This window comes from Camelina sativa, unplaced genomic scaffold (assembly GCF_000633955.1).
Source record: "Camelina sativa cultivar DH55 unplaced genomic scaffold, Cs unpScaffold00617, whole genome shotgun sequence".
NCBI lineage: Eukaryota > Viridiplantae > Streptophyta > Magnoliopsida > Brassicales > Brassicaceae > Camelina > Camelina sativa.
Window position 1 is genome coordinate 20,149 of NW_010921760.1, and position 22,983 is coordinate 43,131.

Below are 22,983 nucleotides of genomic sequence, written 5' to 3' on the forward strand. Positions count from 1 at the left end.
GTACATTCCTTAGGCTTTTCAACCCTCGGGATGCACACGACGTTGTGCTAGCCCGAACTAGGCCATGTACCATTCACACTTGTCCGAATATATACACAAAAATATCTCAATTTATTACTTAAGTATAATGTTTACAAATCAAAACAAAAATACTCATGTAAAAATAGTTGGATCCATTTTGAAGAAAAACTTGTCCGAGGAAACATAGGATTTTTTTTATAGCAAAAACACAACATAAAAACATTCTATCCGGTTTCCTAGCTGCCCAACTCTACCCACTTACTCTTCCCTGGAAGACAAAAACATTGTTGAAAAGGAATGAGTAATCTAAGATTACTCAGTGAGTTGGGTGACTCTCTAACATGCAAATTCCCCATCCAACTACCCCAACACGACTACCCCCAAACAACACACAACAAAACACGTAATGCGGAAGCGATAACAAGCAGGCAAACGAACATGCAAGAAATTATGCAAACAAAACTAGAAATGACCTAACACTAGGCACTTCTAGACACTAAGCCACCATAGGCCATCACAACACAACTCCCAAAACTCAAAGGGTAAAAGTACTAGTGATGTAACAACAATTTGTACACACTAGACTCTTCCACACACACACAACCTAGGGCCCAATGACCTTATGTCCCATCCCCTCATACCCACTTCGCGTTGAAACCATAAAGGCTACCAACCAGTTCATCACACAAATGCATCGTCATCCAATAGATCGGTCTAGTAGCTTGCTAGACACCGATTGTCCTTGCCACGAGACCACGAAGGTTCACTCGCCGGACCATCTCATTCTCTTTGGGGAAAGAAGTCGGTTACTAGTCCAACATTACACATGCAAACTAGCTAGACAAGTACTAATTCTAAGTCTACGACACTAAGAATTAAGTACTCAAAAATATACAAAATATTTCAAGCAAGAATCAAGCAATGTATGCATGAAAATCAAGCAAGAAAATCACTCAAAAATTCTTAAGATGCAAGAAATAAGTATTCAAGCAACAAGACACATCTACATGCATGCAATCGATTATATGCATAATTTCTTAAATATTTTTCCTTAACATGCATGTGAGACTCACAAATTTTTCCACCCTTTTTAACATGCATGCAACTCATTTTTAACCCAAAAATTATGCAAGAAAATTATTGCATTTTAATTCATCATATCTCCTCATTTTTACTCCTTTTAATTGGTTTAAATTCATGAAAATATGCATACATGATCATCCTTTTCGGATCGACCTTGCATGCAACCTCCATCATTTCTTTTTGATGCAAATCAATTTTTCATCTCAAGATCTCATCTAGATCTGACTCCACCTCCATCTTTTAAACATGCATGCTCATGTTAAAACACCTCAAGACCACATGCACTTAAATGGATGAATACATGATGATCTACTCTTAAATCTTAACCTAGTTGACATGTAGATCTAACAACAAAAACATGCAACACACAAACAAACAAAGAGAGATGCATGAGCTACCAAGCTCAAGCACCCTCCATCACAGCAAAACCGCAACTCACAGTGATTTAAGCAAGGATCTGACTGAGTCGAGCTCCACCACACCGCAAATTAGACAGCACTTTTCTTCCCCTTCAGCCTCTAGCTCCGGCCAACTCCTCTTCTCTTCCTCCTCTTGATCGGAAAAGCTCACTACTTTCTCTCAAGATCACTCGAAAATTGGCAGAGTTTGAGAGAGTTTTTCTTTTCGTTTGGATTGCAAATGAAGCCAAGAGAGTGTATTTATAGGCAAGTCTCATACCCCATCGCATGCAACACATGGAAGAAGAGAAGCAACATTTGGTGAGGAGAGTGGAGCATGCGTCGCCACGTGTTGGCTGCGTAGCCAATCACGTGCGCGTGACGCCTACTCTCGCGAGTGCACAACACTCACTCGCCCATGACTCTTGGGTTTCTCCAATATTTTATTTGTTTTGGCCAATCAGATTAAAACATGTGGCAACGCAGAACTTATTCCCCCTCTCCTGTCCGCTTGGTACCCACGGTTCATATGGCTCGGCTACGGTCTGACGGTCCTTTCCTGTCCATATGGTACACAATGTCCGACTTGGTACGGCCTTAGATAAACTTCCTCGACCTTATCTCCTTAGTTTCGTTTCCTTGGCGAAGTTATCTCCTTTACTCAACCTTCCTCTTGGCTCGACATACTTGGTACGTACCATGGATTACCCGTGACAATCCTTTGTTACCTTGGCCGGTTCATCGGTACATGGCCATTTCAATTTCTACGTCCGTTCTTCGTCCTTTCTTGTTTCTCTCACGATGGTTCCACCTCGTATTTGTTTCCATAACTTATTACTCAAGTTCCCCATTAGTTCATTCATTCTCTTTATTGGCTCCGTCGTACACCACGATCCTGGATCCTTGGCCACTTCCTGAAACGACCCGATCCATTTTTTTAATAATAAATAATAATAATAGAATATAATTAATAATTAATAACCTAAACTAGTGGTTCCATACCCACTAGCCACCTAACCACAAACAACCAACAGCGGAAATAACCAACGATACCATTAAACTAAATATCAATATAAAATAACCAATATCCAATAAAGTCATCAAACAAGAACCATCAACCTAACAATGTTCTAATAACTCATCTCTAACAACCTAACAGTAGTTAGACCATAATCAACGAGACACAAGAACATCCTCCTCTTCATCGCCTTGATTCCACGATCACACTTTGCCTTTACCAGCACCACAAACACAAATTGAGATGCATGAGTATTTAATAAACACTGAGTAAGGCAATCCTCCCATCTACTGGGCCATACACACAAGCAATAGACACATCTCTAACTATCAACCATCAATCAATAACCAAACAATAACAAACCAGGACTCTGCATTGACGGACACTACCCTTGCATCGACTGACACCAACTGAAGTTGTATCGACCGACACATGATTGCATCGACCGATGCAAGGTACACTTGCATCGACCGACACTTACACCGCATCGACCGACGCATGCTCGACATTGCACGAAAACCCTAGTTGCATCGACCGATGCCTCCACATGGCATCGACCGACGCTTCTAGGTCAAACGCGCTGTCCTCGCATTTGCATCGACCGACGCACAAAGTACATCGAACGATGCACATGTCGAGCATCGTTTTTTCCCGAAACTTTTTGTCGGATCTTCGTTTCTACAACGACAAAACCCGATCCCAAGCCACAAGAAATCTTCCCAAAGTCCCAAATAACATTCTAACAAGCCAAGCAACACATAAACAAGCAGATCAGAGAAATCTCCAGCTTAGATAAGCCATGGTCATGCACTTACCTTTGCCACAGACGAATCTGAACCTTAAACAAGAAAAGAACACTTCCAGGAAGCTCCTACAATGATCCCAGCTACAGATCTCTACAGGAACAGCCTCCAGTCTCCCAAAAACCTCAAGAACACTCAAGAACTTTTTCTCTCTTTTCTTTTTCTGCAGAAACGGCCAAACCTCGGCCAAAACCCACAAGTTTATGTTTTTATAAGCGATTCCAGGGTTTTCCTAACCCCAAAACGCACGTTTAACTTAAACTCGTCCACACAGAACCGATCTTGCATCGATCGATGCATTCCTTAAACCGGGATTCCGGTTCGCTGATGTTACATTTTTTACCATTGAGTGATATTTCTTTCAATCAGTATACCCCTCTTTCGCCTACATTATTCAGGATACAGTCAACACTGATGTATTGGTTGGCTAGTATCGTAAAATATATATTCCCGTACTTTGAGATCATATGGTATTATTATTATTTTAAAACAGTCATATTTATCTTTTAATTATTTATTTTCCTTTATAGATTTGGTAGGTCAGATTATTTCTATTGGAACGTTGAAAAACGAAACCAATATGTAAAGTCTCTCATTTTGTTTGAAAGATAAATTGTAAGTCATCTTACTTTTATTTTGTCCCTCATATTTAACACACTTTAATTCTCCAATTTATTATATTCTCAATTTAATTAATTATATTTTTCCGTAGTAATGATTTCCTGCATTGTGAGGCTTTGTCCAAAACAGCTGTTGAATTCGATGCAAACTTTAGGAAGCATGGTCGTATAAACATGTTTTTATCTGGAGAGAAGAATGCGATTATACAAAGTTGTGGCAGAATTTCTAAAGTGTTTCCGAATCCAAATATCTCAGAAATGGACTAGAGTTTTTATGTTTTTTTAGTGTGCTTTGACTGAAGATATCGTACCGTTGTTATCTACTTTTTAAAAACAATTTTATTAAATTTATTTATTTTGTAGTTATATTTATGGGTTTGCAAATAGAATTCATAAACTGTGACTTATTTTATTTATTACGCTGTGATATATTAATAAATAAGAACTGCATGTACTATGATGAGTAATAGTATTAAGATTATGGATTTCATAAACTGTGACTTATTTTAAAATTACCACTATGATATAATAAGGCATACAGTTGTTTATTAATGGGGTTTTAATTAATACTTTACTTACCAAATTAAATAAACTATATTTACGGGGATATTCGTAATTTTAGATATATGAGTAATTCAGTTCGCATATACTGGCAGAAAATCAGTTTCATATCTGTTCAAATCACAAATTGTGATTTTTATTTGTCATTATTGTTAAGATTGATAGAAGATTTTATACGGAAATGATGTTATATAATACACGCTTTATTCCTCAAACTACATAGTGCTCAACAATATGGCTGTTAAAAAAATATCAAACACTCATTCTGATTTCATGTCATGTAATTGGCTTGCTTTAAATCATTCAAACTGTTTTGCAGCAAGTCCAAAATTTCCTCAGTTCTCAACATCGTACATATGGGATAATAAGTCCCAAAAGTAGATACGTCGTTTCAGAAGTGACTGTAATTACATGCCGCTACTCTCCGATGAGAGAGAGGATATTTTATCTGAAACTGCTTCTAAAATTTGTCAAAGGTGCAACATCCTATGATGACTTAAGAACAATTAATGGAGTTGTTTATGATTCTTATGATGAAGCATCTATCGCACTGGGGTTATTAGATTAATAAATGTTTGTTTTGGTTTTTGATTCTTTGTTTTGAATAAAAGAACACAAATTGTGTTTCTAAATATTTTCTTATTAATATTTATTCCGGCCTTATCATTAAGGCATAACTATGATTTAATTCATTATATTTTTTATTTTTGTATTTTAACTAGTGTTTCACCAACGGTAAACCGCGAGACTAAATTATAAATTATTGTATTTTAAATAATAATTTTTAATTTATTTCGTTTTCAAATTTCTAATTAATTAAATTTTATCTAATTAATTTATAATTTTGTTTAGAATGTTTTTTCATTCTTCTTACGTTTTATACAGTTTAGAACCTAATTACATTAAATTTTTTATTAGATAGAATATAAATTTTAAAACACTTAGTTTTGTTTTCTAGTATTAAACAGAGGTATATGCCTATATGGTATGTTAGTGTATATTTTGTGTATATATTTTTTCTTGTTTGGAATATTAAGATTGTGTTGTAGTATGTATAATATTTTGTAGTTCATATACTAAATAATTTATAAGTTAATTTTTCAAACTATGACTACAAATCTATAGTATATAAAATAAACTAATAGTTTTAGTGTTGGTTCTATAGTCCAAATCCGCCATGCTAGGCGGATCACACAACATGTTCAAAGATTTTAAATCCGTAAAAACTCATCATACGAAACCCGTGAAAGTAAAATATAGTATGTGAGACTAAAAGTCACTTTTTATCTAATCAATTTTTCAAACTTTTATCAAGTAAAGAACAATACTTGGGTTCACCTTAGACCTTCTCCAACGGGAGGTTGTAAGAAAGGTTTTAAGTGTTTTGAAAGAAAAAAATAATTTAAAGAAAACAAGAAAGATAAGAGAGCCTCTTATATAGTATACTCAAATTTGGAATAAGAGACCATATGTGTCACGTTTCTGTTGGCCAAACAGATTAACAGAAGAAGAATATCTTTTTTAGTTTCAATCAAATTTTTCTTCTTTTCCTCTCTGTGTCTCTCTCTCTTTCTCTAGCGACCGAAGTCTTAATCGACAAAGGAAGGAGAAGGAATCGAAGGTGATGTGTGGCGGAGGAGATTGAATCGGCGGAAGAGATTGAATCGGCGATTTGAATTTGGAGGAGATTGAATCGACGATTTGAATTTGGGGTCGATTCAATTGGAAAAGATTGAATCAATTGGTATCAGAGGGTAAGTTTCTCAGTATATTTTGGAGAATTCATGTCCACAAGGCTGTTTGCTGCCTACTTGAACAAAATTGGGCACAAAGCACGACAGGTATTATACCTTATGAGATATCGATCACCTTATTATATATAGTTTGTTTGTTTCAACATGACTTGACTTGATGCTGAGTTTGCTTTGCCAGTATGATGCATTTGAGATCGAGATTGTTACCACAGACGAATTCACTAATGCTGATATTCTTGAGGCAACATACCTGGCGGTTTCAAAAAGGTTACTTGGTGACTGGAGCAAGGAAAAATCAGTCCCCATTGTCACAAGCTTCCTTGGAAAGGTACATATTTTTTTTATAAGTAACCATTAATTTATGAGTTGGAACAATTCTCTTGCATGCGTTGTTCTGTTGTTTGACTTTTTTAGAATGACTTCACTTTTTGCCGGGATGGAGATCTTGTGCTGTAACTACGCTGGGTAGAGGAGGCAGCGATTTGACTGCCACAACGATTGGGAAGGCTTCCAGGTATATATATAGGGGAGGGGGGGTTCATTTTAATTCTATCAATGGAAATGAAATGAAGATGGGACTTTGTTAAGCTCATATATACTACGTATTGTGATGTGGTGCTGGTTTGGAAAGATGTGGATGGAGTTTTAACTTGTGATCCAAACATTTACTGCGGAGCTCAACCTGTTCCATACCTGACATTTGATGAGGCAGCTGAACTTGCTTACATTGGTGCCCAGGGAGTTAATTCAACAGGTAAACTTGTGAATTTTTTTATCTGCTTTGTATTCTTAATTTGAGACAACTTCCAGGCTACCCACTTTTCCTTGGAGCACAGAACATCAAATCAACAACTCATATTTGTATTTGTAATTTTTGGCCATGTAAACAGGAGCTTGATCACGTGGTAGAGGAACTTGAGAAGATAGCTATTGTAAATCTGCTTCAACACAAATCAATTATCTCTCTCATCGGAAATGTTCAGTGATCTTCATTCAACTAGAGAAGGTTAGTTAATTCTCTGGTTTGGTTTGGTTTGGTTTGGTTTGTATCATTAAAATATTTGGTCTACTCAGTGACTTGCCAATTGATCAACAAACATGGCTTCCAGGTTCTGCAAACCAATGGGATTAATGTCCAGATGATCCTCTCGTCGTTGCGAGAGGGATCCGCGAGGTGACTGAGAGCGACGTTGTAACCAAGATGTGAGGTCGGCCCAACGATTTCGAGGTCGTCCCTAGGATTGATGGGGGGATCTTAGGTCGGCCTTTTGATCAAGAGAGGAGACAGCAAGATGAGCAATATGAGTGAGGGAGGTCGGCCAATGGAGGTCAGTGCTCTTGCGTTGGGTGGATCTGGCGAGATCAAGGTTGGTGTGGCGAGCAAGAGCGGAGGTCGCCCTATAGAGGTTGGTGCTCGTGCGTTGGGTGCAGCTGGCGAGATCGAGGTCGATGTGGTTTCTCTTTAGTTGTAGATCAAGGGTTTGTCAACGCCAAATCGGTTGGAGGTTGTCACGGCGGCTCTCGCGAGTTTTGTAAATCAGATCGGCTTCATTCGGCGGCGTCGAGTGATATACTAAAAGAGGGCGTCACTGATTAGGGCGACAGACACGATGATTCTCGCGAATTATGGTGACCAGCTGGTGGGATCAAGGTTGGCGCGTCGGAGAGCGGCACTGTGGGATTAGAGGTTAGAGAGCAGGAGAGCGGCCCTGCGGGAGAGCGGCACTGTGGGAGAGCGACACTGCGGGATAGCGGTGCATCGGAGAGCGACACTGCAGGAGAGTGGCACGTCGGAGAGCAGCACTGAGCTATTGGAGGTAAGAGATCGAGTGAGGTCTCGGGAGAGCGTTGTTAGGCTGATGTCGACGCTTGCTTTAACCAAAACATTGAGGTCAGCTTATTGAGGAGCCCTGTTGAGATACGCGATGGGTCATTCCTCTCTTGACGGTTGGTCGGCATGATGAATCCAACACTTGTGTTAGATGGAGATTGTTGGATCGGCACTATGAGTGTGGTCGAGAGATGAGGAGAGGGAGTTCGGCGACCGGAGGTCGGCACTTGTGCGTTAGGAGATGGTCAGATCGGCCCTGTGAGGTAGGCGAGCGTGAAGGCAGCGAGTATTAGAGCGTCGAGCCTGAGGTAGGTGAGCGCGAGGTCGGCAAGAATGAGAGCATTGAGCCTGAGGTAGGCGAGCGCAATAGCGTCGAGCGTGAGGGCGGCGAGCATGAGAACGTCGAGCGTGAGGGCGGCGAGCATGAGAGCGTCGAGCGTAAGGAGGCGAGCGCGAGCTCGCATCTTGTGTGAGGGAGGCGAGCATGAGAGCGTCGAGAGTGAGATAGGCGAGCGCAAGATTGTTAAGTGTGAGGTAGGAACCACGCTTGAAAGCGGAGGTAGGCGCGGAGCTGGAGGTAGGCACCAAGTTGGAGGTAGGCGCCAAATTTGAGGTAGACGCCAAGCTTGAGGTAGGCGCCAAACTTGAGGTAGGCACCAAGTTTGAGGTAGGCACCAAGCTGGAGGTAGGCACCAAATTTGAGGTAGGCGCCAAGCTGGAGGTAGGCACCAAATTTGAGGTAGGCGCCAAATTTGAGGTAGGCATCCATGTGGAACGCGTTTTAGATCGTACACCTGGCCAGGGCGACAATGTAGAGCTTATTTGTGATTAAATGTACTCTTGCGAGTATAATTATATATATTTTTTTTTTTGTTATAGTTGTGCCTTGTAGAAGGCTGCCTACGTACGCTTGGAAAAGGATCAAGCCATTCGTAGTTCATTTACCGAAGAGAGAGCTCGGCATGACGAGCGTTCTTTTTTTTTTTTATGTTTGGCGGAGGGCGCCTAGCTATTTTTTAATTTGGCTGAGTTCCACGACCGGTTATCGTGATGGATGGTTTGACCTTGCCGCTTTCTCTTCTTCCACCTCGATGTACTTGTTGGCCCGGTGCAACGCATCGTCGAGAGTCAGAGGGTCGTATATGATAATATTGTCCCTGAAGCGAGACCCATATGCGAACGCATTTCGGAGAGCGGAGATCACGGTTTCGTCTCCAATGGCGATATTTGAAACAACCTTCTTAAATCGCTCCATGAACTCTCTGAGCGATACATCGTCCTCTTGGTACATTGTCTAGAGGTCGGCGTTAGATGCTCCCTTTATCATAAAGGTCGAATGGTGTTGCAGGAAAGCAGCGGTGAGCTCATAGTAGCTATCTATAGAATTGGCTTCTAGACGAGCAAACCAACTTAGTGCGTCAAGGGATAAGTTTTCCACAAACATCTGACAGCAGCCGGCATCATATTCTTCAGAACTGAAGTGTGCACGATTGATTGCAAAACTCATCGATGTTAAAAAAGGTTTTGGGTCGGTTAGCCCGTTGTACGGGATGAACTTGAACTTGTTGATGTAACAAACGTGAACGCTAGAGATTCTGGTCGTGAAGGGTGAGCGTTGAGCCTCTCCAAGCATATTCTCCAAGTTGGGGGCAGTGCTTGTTGCTCGATGCATCTTGGCCGAGATGTCCTTTACGATCGCTTCAAGTCGTTGGATTTTTAAATCTTTGCAATCGTTTAGGTTGTCGGTTAGATGGTGGTTTAGGAACATTGGGGTCGGCTGGCTCTTGCTACGCTTGTTACGACTGTGCGTCCGGTCTTGATCAGCGGGCGCCCTTTCCCTAGTATGGTCGTCAACGGATCCTTCGATGATGGACGTTGGTTGGTGTCTGTGACTCTCTGAGCGTTCCTCGATTAGCGGTGACAGGGGCGGCAGTGCGTCCAGGTTGGCAGGGTACCTTGTGTGTCGACGGTCGTGACTTCTTTGCTGGAGTCTGTTTATCTGGTCATGCAATGCTTCTTGTGTTGCAACGAGTGCGTCAAGCTGCTCGGCTGTTCGTGTATCTCAGCTATTGAGCTTCTCGAGGATAGTCTGCATCATATCGCCGAGGTTGTTCCTCTGTCCAGCAAGAAAGGAAGCTGGGAGGGCGGCACCATTGGTGACAGCTGGAGCCACGTTTTGACGACGCTTGTCACGTGCGGCAGCAAGAGGTGGGATTGGCGCATCGAGTATGATTTGCATCAGGTCGCTCTACTCTTGCCCCACGGTGGACTCTTGCCCCAAGGTGCATTTAAGGTCAAACCTCTCTTAACTTCTTTGCCTATATATGATTCTATACAAAAGGATTAGGGGATATAATTTTTACCTCTCCTAATACACGCTCGTCTGAATATTTGATGATATCATCAGGTAAACATCTCATTGATAGTGAATGATGATGACGCGGAGCATTTTGTGAAGATTCTTTCATGTTTGTTGGAAAATTAGGGTTCTTTGATGTTTGTTGGAAAATTAGTGTTCTTACTTGCATGTGTTCAGATATGATGCATATTTATAAAATCTTTAATGTTTAAACATTTATACTATTTTTATTTTATTTAAATTTTTTTAATTTCAAAAAACTATATTTTAAAAAATAAGAGACTCAAAATTATGTTTTACCATTGGAGGAGATAATTTTAATTAAGACATCAAGAATTCTTATTTTTTAAACAGTACATAATATATTCATTAAAAATTCAAACAGTAAATAAAAGCCTCAAAATTAAAGCTCACTGATGGCCTTGCTCTTAGGGGTAACCCTCTTCATTCACCTCCTTATAAAATAAGGAAATAAAATCTGTATACATTTGCAATTATGTTTGTTACCTTTTAAAACACTTAGTTTCTATTAAAAAAACGAATATAGATAGAGTTAATTTGTTTATTAAATTAATAATTAATATCAATAACATATTTGTAAATAGGTTTGAACTTCATGATTTATTTCATAATTATCTCCAAAAATGTATATATATAGATTCTATAAAGTCTTTCTTATTGTATTATTAATATTGTTTGACCAGTTAGTCCAATCAAATTCCTTAATATTGACCACCACTGAATAGTAAGAAACATAATCATCCAAACAAAAATAATGAGTATACGTATATGCTATAGACTATTATATTATTATCCCAATCCAACCATACTGCTATTAGTTAATTATACGTTTACATAATACAATATTTTGATATTTATCAAATAAATACATTATAAATACATTATAATTACATAACATTATTATAACATTAGTACTAATATATGTAATATTATAATAAAACAATATAATAAACTATAGTATAATAAAATAAAGTATTAGAATAAAAATGTCTCTTGGTGTACCACGGATCCGTATCTAGTATCTATTTATGTAACATCCACGAATTTATCGTCATTAGCGAGTTTAGCTGCTTTTGAGAGAAAAGAAGAGAGAAAAGATGTTCTTGAGTGTTCTTGTGGATTTTGGGAGTTTGGAGGCTATTCTTGTAGAGATCTGTAGCTGGGATCGTTTTAGGAGCTTCCTAGAAGTGTTCTTTTCTTGTTTAAGGTTCAGATTCGTCTGTGACAAAGGTAAGTACATGACCATGGCTTATCTAAGCTGGAGATTTCTCTGATCTGCTTGTTTATGTGTTGTTTGGCTTGTTAGATGGTTATTTGGGACTTTGTGAAGCTTTCTTGTGGTTTGGGATCGAGTTTTGTGGTTGTAGAAACGAAGATCACGCGAGAAGCTTCGGGGAAAAACGATGCTCGGCATGTGCATCGATCGATGAACTTTATGCGTCAGTCGGTGCAAATGCGAGGCCGGCGTGATTGACCTAGGAACATCGGTCGATGCCATGTGTAGGTGTCGGTCAATGCGATTAGGGTTTTTGTGCTATGTCGAGCATGCATCGATCGATGCAGTGTGCATGTCGGTCGATGCAAGCTTTTGTCGGTCGATGCAACCCCAGCTGGTGTCGGTCGATGCATGGTTGGTGTCGGTCGATGCAAAGTCCTGGTTTGTCATTGTTTGTTGTTGATTGTTGGTTGATGGTTAGAGATATCTCTATTGCCTGTGTGTATAGTCCAATAGATGGGAGAATTGCCTTACTGAGTGTTTATTAAATACTTATTCATCTCAATTTGTGTTTGTGGTGCAGGTAAAGGCAAAGTGTGATCGTGGAATTAAGGCAATGAAGAGGAGGATGTTCTAGGGACTCGATTGGTTTTTGTTTGGCATTGCTAGGTTGCTGGTTCTATATATCCTGCTGTTTGGTTGTTGGTTATTTGCTATACTTAATATATTGGTTAATTAATTATTGGATATTTATTGGTTTAATGTTATGGTTTATGTTATCCGTTGTTGTGTGATTGTGGTTAGGCGGCTAGTGGGTATGGGACTACTACTTGTAGAGTATTTATTATTATTATTATTATTATTATTATTATTATTATTATTATTATTATTATTAAAAAACAAAAAAAACGGGTCGGTCGTTTCAGTTTGGTATTAGAGCCCTTACGGTTCTAGGTTTGGGTTCACTAGGCTTTGTGCTGTAGATGTTTGGGATTTGCATGTCTTGACTGATTATGGGAGTTAGTCAATTGTGTGTGGCATGGAGTCCTAGAACATCCTCTTCGGGTGGATTTTGTTCAGGAGACCTCAGAGAAGATTCGGGTTCTCAAGCTGAACATGAAGGAAGCTCAGGATCTGTAGAGGAGTTATGCCGATAGGAGGAGGAGAGATCTTGAGTTTTAGGTGGGAGACAGAGTGTACCTCAAGATGGCCAAATTGCAGGGTTCGAACAGGTCATTGTCAGAGACTAAGTTTAGTCGAAGGTATATGGGTCCATTCAGAGTGATTGAGCGGGTGGGACTAGTAACATATAGTCTGGAGTTGCCTGAGGTTATGCGTGCGTTACAATAGGTTTTTTATGTGTGTGTGTTGCGGAAGTGTCTCCGTGAGGATGATCAGTTGTTGGCTAAGATTCCTGAGGATCTTCAGCCTAACATGACTTTGGAGGCGAGACCAGTGAGGGTTCTCGAGAGGAGGATCAAAGAACTTCGGAAGAAGAAGATTTCTTTGATTATAGTCCTTTGGGACTGTGATGGTGTTGAGAAACAGACTTGGGAGCCAGAGACGAGGATGAAGGCAAGGTTTAAAAAGTGGTATGAGAAGCAAGCCGCGACTTGAGCTTGTCTAGCCTGGTACCAACTATAATCCGTGGCTGGAGCGGGAATGGAGTATTCCATCCCATCTCTCTTGTTTACTTGGTCGCTTAGGGGTGGTTGGTTGTGCAACTAAGTAACAAGATGAGGTGGTGATCAGAATAAGAATTTTCCGTGAGGTGTGGTTAAGGGGGGAAAGTTTCCTAAAATAGAAGTTTATAAAGAGGAAAGTTTCCAAAAGTGGAAAGTTCTAAAAATAGAAAGTTTTTTGTGAGTTAGAATTGTCTATTTTTAGTGATTATGAGCCTTGGTGGGGCTTGTGTGGCCTTCGTGGCGGACTTTTGAGTCATTGTGCCTGTGTGTGGCGGTTTTTTGAGATATTGTGTGGCCTTTGTGGCGGGCTGTTTAGCCATTGTGTGGCCTTTGTGGCGGGCTGTTTAGCCAATTGTGTGGCCTTTGTGGCGGGCTGTTTAGCATATGTGCCTTTTTAGGCAGTCCTTCGAGATGTGTGGTCTTCGTGACGGGCTTTCGGGACGTGTGGCCTGTTGAGGCAATCCTTTGGGATGAGTGGTCTTTGTGACGGTCCTTCGGGACAAGTGGTCTTCGTGACGGTCCTTTGGGACGAGTGGTCTTCATGACGGTCCTTCGGGACGAGTGGTCTTCGTGACGGTCCTTCGGGAAAATTGGTCTTTGTGGCAGTCCTGTTGAGGACATTTGTTTGGCCTTGGTGGCGGTCCTTTTTAGGACATTTGTTTAGCCTTGGTGGCGGTCCTGTTTAAGACATTTGTTTGGCCTTTGTGGCGTTCCTAGGGGCATGTATATGATCCTTATGTGGTCATGAGGTATTCCAGTGAGGGGATATGTGGTTGGTACGACATTGTGTTGTCTTACGCGAGCCACAGGAAGGGAACCTGGTTAAGGATAGGACTCAGACGTGTTCAGAATCGTTTGGTCGTGACTCTTGGAGGACTTTAGTTCTCCTAGTACTGCCATATTCTGAGACTTTGTAGCTTGAGAGTATGGTTGGTATATCGAGTTCGGATGACGATCCGGGGGCGTGCTGTAGGCTGGGAACCCGAGAGACAAATATTGGACTTTCTTATATATTTTGGCATGCGGGCTTAGGCCCAATGAGGAGCCAACATTATGGCATGTAGGCTTAGGCCTGATGAGGAGCCAATAAAAACTCAAGGTTAAGGCCTATGAGTAAAGGAAAGTCCAAAAGTCGAGAGCAAATAATGCCTGGAACGTAAGTCTATCGCCTAGAGGTGACTTTCGTAGATCGGGCGGAGGAGTGCGGGCCGTGGAGACACTTGCACAGAAGTCCTTTGCTAATGGTTGTTCGAGATTCAAGGACAAATCTATATTGATGGGAGAAAATTATAACATCCGCGAACCGGATTCCCGATTTAAAGAATGCATCGACCGATGCATATAGTGTCATTGGTAGTGATACAAAACTTTTTTTGCAACAAATAGAAAATAATGAACGTTTAGTAACTGGATCTTGTTTAAACGTAACCAAAAAGGATGAAAGATACGTGAGTTTCTCTATCAATTTTTTAGGGAGAGAAACTCTCATCGAAGTTCTACTTCGGCGGTCGGTTTGTTTCGGCAAGGTGGTCTGGTGGTTTAAACCGACTTCAATCCGTCCAACACCAGCTTCTTATGCGTGTGATCGGTTTTTGCTTCCGTCATCGACCGTTCTCTTTAACGGTGATGGACAGCTTTGTTTCCGGCATGAATTGGCCTCCTCGGCGATGTCATGTCCGGTTTTGCTTCCGGCATGCGTTGGTCTACATGGCAGCGTTATGTTTGACGGACGGTTGTTTAAGTTTTTTAGTTTTCTCTTTTTATGTTGTTGTGTTTTTTTCTAGGTTGGATAGGTCTACTTTTTTGAAGATTAAAAGCTTTTTATTGAAGAAGAAGATTAAGAATTTTGCATTTGGTGGAGTCTTTTTCTCAGCAAATTGAAACTCGCCTTTTCATGTGGGTGCAAATCGAGATTCCTCTTTTGTTCGCCGGCGTTTTCAGCCAGATTTGACGTTTTCCGGTGATACTTTCCGATGGCGGTGACCGGAGACCTGTGGACTTCAGCCTCTTCGACTTCGCATGTGTCTTCTCTAGCGTTTCCTTTATGCCACGTGTTTTGTGATTCACAGAATCAATCTTCAAGGAAGAGTTTCTACCTTGGGCTTGGGCCTTTATGTTTGGTTTCTTTATTTCGATTTCTGCATTTTGCTTGTTTGTTGGGTTTTGGTGGATTGTAATATTGGCATAGTCTGTCTCTTTTGGCTTTATATTATAAATAAAAACAGTTGTGAAAAAAAAAAAAAGTAACCAAACAATAAAAGCATTACAGTCTCTACATTGCATTAAAATTTCTTGTAGATGGTCAACTTTTTTTCCTAATAAAAAAATAAACTAATTATTTATTATATGTGGAATTCAATAGTATAGCGATAAATTATATTTATATTCTTACATATGTTTTTTACTTATTGGAATGTTTACATTTGATATTGTACGAACATAACAATCTGAAAATTGTTAAAAGTAATTAATTTTGTTACAGTATTTTTAATTTTTTTAAAATAGTATATGAAAAACAATAACTACTAACCAATGATCGCTGATTGTTTAGAACTACTTCCCACTTCCATCTTATAATTAATCCATATTAATTATTTATTTTTATTTTTATCTGTTACAAACAATAATTTATCATGTTGACAATCGAAAGCTTATCAAAGAAAATAACATAACACATTGTAAAAAATAAGTTCTTGCTAATGTAATGACTGAAGTATAACAAGTTTCGATCGACCGGCTAAATATGTAAATGTCTTTTACAACTAAATTAGTGATTACAAATTTAAGTATACCCAGGATAATTAATTGTTAATCAATTCCCTTCAATTACATAAAAAGTACTTAAAATTAATTTAAAAAAATAGTATTAATGCAAAAGTAATTTTAGTTAAATTTACCTTTTTGATTACAAACTACTAGATTCAAACCCGCGGTACACCGCAGGTCAAATGTTTTATAATTTTTAAGTTTTGATTTCTTATGTTTATTACTAAGTGCATTTTAGTTTGCAATTATTTAAGATCTATTTTAGCTTTACTTCTCAATTTTAGTTATAGTATGAGTATTACTTTAAAAGTTTATTATTTTCATATAATTTAAACCTTTTAATTAAATTGTATATTTTGTTTTTTTGTTGGGATACAGTAAATTGTTTGGTGTTTCTAATTATTAATTTATATATAGTGTGAAGGTTTGTTTCTGTATTTTATTTGGAAATATATTTTGGGTTATTTTCCAAATCATTTGTAAAGCATTTGTAATATGGTAATGGTTGTATATTCAGACAATTTTTTTGGAAAATAAAACATATAATACGATAATGCATATTTCTGTTGGAACAAAAGAATGGAGATAAAAAAAAAGCAATATTATATTCATAGATTTAATACCCATTGAATCAAAAAAAAAAAAGGCCCAATTAAAAATAGCAAAAGACAATTGGTTTTTGTTGTCCTTTTTGGGGGTCTACCTGGTTTTTTTAATCTTCTTCTTTCGTTTTTTTAACCCGGAAGGCCGGTACACCATGGGAAAAAAAATTAGTATATTATTTTTTCAATTTGAATTTACCATCTATGTATTTGTATCTGATCATCTTTTCTCTAAACTATGATCATATTGCATGGATGATTAGGCTATGTAACCCATCTCTATATTAAAAAAATGTAAAAATATAAACCATAATATAAAATTGCCTTCTGCTTTATTTTGTTGTATAAAATGTTAATATTAGGATGTATAGTAATATAATTCTACAAAAATGGTGGTATTTTATAAGTGAAAGAAAACTTCAAATGCAAAAATTAAAAGGTGTGATAACTTCTTTCATATTTAATTTTCAGCATCTATATTAACATTTTTGAAGTACATTTTGTGTTATACCCTTTAAGTTTTGCTTATTTAAATTATTTTTTGCAACATTAACTCTTAAACAATTTCCAAAAATAACAATGCACAGAAACTCATTTCCTAAAACATCTTTAATCGAACCAATTTTGTTACGTTTATTCGCATAAAATCTAGACAACATCTATACATGTTGATTTTTCCAAAACTACTCTACCCATTAAAATTTTTTTCCCATAAAATATTCAAAACTATCTTTAGAGATGGTATATTCTCTCAAATTTAAAGGATATAATCGATTTTCCATAACAAAAAAAATTTACAATCCCCATAATTATTTTGACATTAATAAAGTTCCGCTTAATATAGATTTTAACCAGCGGAACACCACGTGACAATATTTTTACAACAAAAAAAACTAAATTTTAAAAAATTGATTTTTTTTGTTAATTTTGTTTCTTTTGCAAAAAAAAAAAAAATAGTTTTCTGTAAATAAAACTATTTTATTAAAATTGATCTCTACATATTTGCAAAAAAAACTATAATCAATTTATGTGAAATAGACAAAATGAGTTAGTTTCCTAAAATATATCTCACAAAATCAACAAAATAAATAACCAAATACCATAAGTTCAGAACTTTAGGAATATATTAAACATAACATGGCATCAAAATCACATAATCAATTATCCGTATTTCTAATTGCCTTATTTTTTGGAAACATATTAATTAAAATTACAGAGTAATTAATAATTTTTATATCATATGATTTCAACTTTGAATTGCAATTGGAAATTTATAGATAAAATATTCTCACGTTCATAAACACAATAGCATCTTATCGGCATATTCCATAGTTAATTTCTAATTTCTACTCAACTATTTCCAAAAGTGTAGGTTTGAAGATATTTTAGAAGATTTCATATACTTGCTCACCAAATTTTTCTCTACTCACTATAAATATGGCCATCGGTGAATTGGTGATCTATATCATTATTCTCAATGCTTTAGTTTTTTTGTTTTTTTTTTCAAAACGGATAGATATTTGCAAAAAGAAAGTTTATGTGAATTTCTTTTTTGTTTTCGTGTATTTTTTGTTTGTCGTTTGTTGTTAATCGTCTTTTTTTTCCCTTCTTTGGCAAAATATCACATAATGATGTTTAGTCATGTTCTCTTTTGGGGATATTGTCCGTCTGAGTTTAGAATGAAGCTGGTGTAAGATCAAGTTACAAACGACTTATATAAAAATCATTAGTCTTTGTGATTGAGATTGGGGAAAAATAATCATTTTTACCCACAGTTTAAAAGAAATCATAAGTCTTTGTAACGGAGATCAAGAGAAAACACAATACTTTTACCCAAAGCTTATAAAAAATGTTATAAACTCAGCCATGTAGGAGCTTAATCCCGATTAAGCGCTGAGATGTTGATGACCGATGGGATTAAGGGACCGATGGAATTAAGAACAAAAATAAAAAAATAAAACTGCAGAAAATTAGAAGAGGAGGTTGGGAAAAAGAAGTAAAGGAGGGAGAAAATATTTGATTATAAGAATGAAAGCTTTTAAAGAATGAAAGCTTTTAAAAATCATAAGTGATAATGGTGTTTCTAACATGGGTTTGGTGATAATTTATATATGGAACGTTAGTTTTGTTTTATTAAAGCAGACTAATTTACATTTTCAATTAGAACTGAAACAATATACAGCTTCAGAATATATATTTATTGATTAGTGAAAAATAAAAAAAAACGTGATTCAATAGTACAGGCTAGGTTTAAATTTATTGTCATATGAGTTCTAAATTTATTAACTTGCATATTTGTAATTCCCGCAAACCAATTTCTGGTTATTGAGAAGGGGTGTCGATCAACACCGAGGAGAGTGTCGATCGACACCATCAATGTTTGGTTCAACCAGGTTATTTTTAATTGCCGTTTCTGGTTTGGTTTGATTTAATTGGGTTGTCTAAACCATGTATGTAAGGGAAAACTCGACCTAAGTCGTGAAAGGAGTTTGTCTTGGCCGTTTTTTTGAGAAAAGAGAGAAGAGAGAGTGTTCTTGAGGGATTTTGGAGATTCTAAACTAGATTGGTGAGATCTGTTCTTGTGGAGTGGAGATCTGGTGCTAGGAACAAAGGGGAAGCCTTCTAGGGTGCTGGATTCATCAGTTTGGGTCAGAAACTTCCTACAAAAGAGGTGGGTGCATGACCATGGCTTATCTAAGTCTGATAATCCTTTGTTTGTTTGATTTGTTGTGTTTTGTGGTGTTGTTCTTGCTTGTGGAGGTTGTGTTATGGTTCTTATAGGTTCCTGAAGCTTTTGGGTGAGTTTGGGACGAATTGGAGATGATTGGAAATGGAGATTCGTTGATCGGCTTCGAGCGGAGCGTATCTACGGGATCGGTGTCGTCGACACTGCTTTGGGCCTAGTGTCGATCGACACCAGCTTGTGTGTTGCGTGTGTTTTCCTGGTTGGTTGTGTTTATTTGTTTTTTGTTAAACATTGGATCTCAGTTGCTTGTGTGTATAGCCCAGTATATGGGAGGATTGCCTCACTAAGTATTTGTGATAATATTTACGCATCTCAATTGTTGTTTGTGGTGTGCAGGTATGTGACGTGGAATCATGGCGATGAGGAGGAGGATGATCTAGGGTCTCGTTTGTGTGTTGTTGGTTATGTTGTTTATGTTGGAAGCTTGGTTAGCAGCATGTTAGGTTGTTGGATAGAATGGTTAGGAATATTATTGTATTGATGTTATATCGGTTTTGTATTTTTGGTATGTTTCCGCTGTGTGTATTGGTTATTGCTGGGTTAATGTTGTATTGTGGTTTAGGTCGGTTTAATTAAGTAGTATGGGATGCTTAATTATATATTTTATTTGTTATTATTATTTTTTAGAAAACGGGTCGGGTCGTTTTAGTTTGATATCAGAGCCCTTACGGTTCTAAGATGGTTAAGTGGATGGTTAGAGCGGTTAGGAATTTAATTGGGTGAATTATTTTCTTGTTGCTCGATTTATGATGTTGTGTGATGGAATTGATTATGAGCACTGCAGTTTCCAGAAGAGTAAGTTAGATGTTACCATCATATTTTCTTAATTTTTAGTGCATGAACCTCACACTTGGTCAATGTTGTGCAGTTTATGCTTGGACATTCTCCAAAACCAACGGAGTCCAATATACGATGTCTCTGCTATACTAACCTTCATTCAAGTATATATATACAGAAATGTCATATCGAAATGCTTCTCATATCTTGTTTCTCAATAAAACCGTTGAGTGTTGTAGAATTTCAGACTCGTGCTCATGAGTGGATGTTCTATTCAGAGGAAGGACAGTGGCAAGTTGTTGAGAGTTCTCAGGCCGCTCGGCTAATAATGGTAAGCTTTATATGGTAAAGCCTCTTCATATTCACCATGTTTTCTCTTTCATCTGCCTGCAGCATGAGAACATAAACAAATCTTAATTTCTTTGTGTAATGTTTTTCTGGACAGTAGCCATAGTGACGCCACCATGGACGATATTACAGGTACAGCTGCATTTTTAATTATCTGATTCATTTTTTTTTTGATCAACCGATTTTCTAATTCATTATGTTGTCTACTTATTGATTAATTCTATCTTGTCAATTTTTTCAGAATGATGACACAACAACTAACAACAAATGATGATGATGATGAAGCTCGTATGGTGACACAGCATAATGTGATGTTTAAGAATCATCATCACATTACAATTTGTGGTTTAAGAATCAGACAATACAATTTATCTTACAAATTTATCACAGTTGTTATCGTTAAGCTCCTTCATCATCATCATAATCATTTGTGGTTTAACATCATTTGTTGTTATCATTAAATTTAATATCATCAGCCAAAATTATTTAAAAATAACAAAACAACAAAAAATAATAATGGTGCTCCAATGCATCATGATACAAAAAAAGAAAAAAAAAAACAAAATTGATTTTAGTCTACAATTTCAATACAATAAAAAAAACCAACAACAAACAATAACAAAAGCCTAAAACAAAATTATTAGTAATGAAATTGTCAAAACCTATATTAATAAGGATATTTTTATTACAAAAATTACCCTATTAAAATAAAAAACAAAACAAAAAAACAATTTGCCGCTGAATCTTATCCTAGGTTGGTACCCGCGCTACGCCGAGAGATTGTTTTTTATTTTATTTTTGTTATATTTTTTTGTTTTGTTTTTTTTCAATTTCATAATTTAATTATGTTATTTGGAATCAATTCATAAGTTTTTGCTAATTTCAGTAGTATGTTTTTTGTTATTATTATTTACATCATCATATGATACTTGAGTTTTTTTATTTCATAAATTTAGTTTTTGAATATATTTTAATTTTATTACCAAATAAGTTTAGGGATTACAAACCATTAATTCTTGATTTGTTTCTCACTCACAAACCCTCTAGAACAGTAAGAGAGATTACACTTTGATGTCTACATTGTAATTTTTTTTTATGGATCTCTTAGAGTACTTTAGGTTTAGGCACTTCGACCTTAAGATTAATTTTCGGATTTTTTAATTTCATCACCTTTTTAAAAAATTGATTTCCATTTACTTTTCAATAATCTTAAAATACATTATTAGTGATAAAAGTCGTTTTTAATTAAAATAAAAATAACTATTATAGTTACGTCATTATTTATAACAACTATATATATATATATTGGTCTATACATAACTATTATATGTTTGTGTGCCCGCTAAAACATAAGCCATTTTCAAGATTTTAAGTGACAAAATTATTTAGTAGTTTATTACTGGAGTTGAAAATTTGAAGGTTTAAAGTCAAAGTGTCACTTTTAATTTTTGTTTAAGGAGATTTTCTCTTAAAAAAATGGATAAACAAATTTAGGAATAAGAAGGCTTTCTCTTCTCAATCTTCTTACTTCTTCCTGGTTGACGTTGTAAAGCAAAAACATTTGGGTCGAAGAAATTAGAATTGAGTGATTAATGTATGATCTATGATTATACACTAATCCTGTAGACTGTTTTTTTTAAAAGAAGCATGTTTAATACAGAATGACTTTAGAGTTCAGATTATATCTGATTAACTTTTTTTTAAATGAAATTCTTTGAATTGAAATTAGAATTCAAACACAATTATATTTTTTTAATAATTTAATATATCTAAAAATAATTATAAAAAGTATCCCGCGACGTAGCGCGGATCTAACCTAGTTTCATTTAAAAGTGAAGAACCTTGTATTAATTGGCCTTGCCCAATGAAAATTAAAGCTAAAATATACATAGAATCTGTATGTTTATTATGTAAAACAAAAGTATTTAATAATAGTTTTTGTATTGCTCATAAGATGATCCAAATTCTTCAACCGCCACAATACGCGATATGCAGATCGATGTCACCACTACCACCACCAATAAAGCAGTAGCATATCTACAACCTCACCACCACAACAATCATCATCACCAACATCATCTAAACAAATCTCAGCAGCGGCCTCAACAAATTCTCCTCGAAGGAAGCAGTGGTGAGGATCACAAAGTGAAAACGCCGAATAAAAGAGCAGAGACATCATGTTCCGTAATGGTATGAATGGTTTATTTAATACATCCAAATCCAATGAACATCTTTGGGAACAGATTTCGGCTAAATGATAGAGAAAGGCTTTGATCGATCTCCGACGATGTGTACAGATAAGTGAAGGAATCTATTGAAAGAGTTTAATAAAGCCAAGTATTATGATAGATAGAGGTAATGGATCAGCTAAGAT

The 22,983-nt window shown here is 36.8% G+C and overlaps 1 protein-coding gene across 1 annotated transcript in view; it reads left to right on the forward strand.

Annotated features, from left to right (window-relative positions):
* LOC104773676 (aspartokinase 3, chloroplastic-like) overlaps window positions 1-6,993 on the forward strand; it is a gene marked incomplete at its 3' end in the record, with an annotated part of 11,679 nt that extends 4,686 nt beyond the window's left edge. Inside the window, exons 2-5 of the mRNA XM_019242719.1 lie at window positions 6,272-6,345; window positions 6,437-6,590; window positions 6,697-6,771; window positions 6,863-6,993. Of these exons, the coding sequence (XP_019098264.1) occupies window positions 6,272-6,345; window positions 6,437-6,590; window positions 6,697-6,771; window positions 6,863-6,993 (434 nt within the window). The remainder of the gene's footprint in view (window positions 1-6,271; window positions 6,346-6,436; window positions 6,591-6,696; window positions 6,772-6,862) is intronic.
* Between the last annotated feature and the right edge of the window lie 15,990 nt (window positions 6,994-22,983).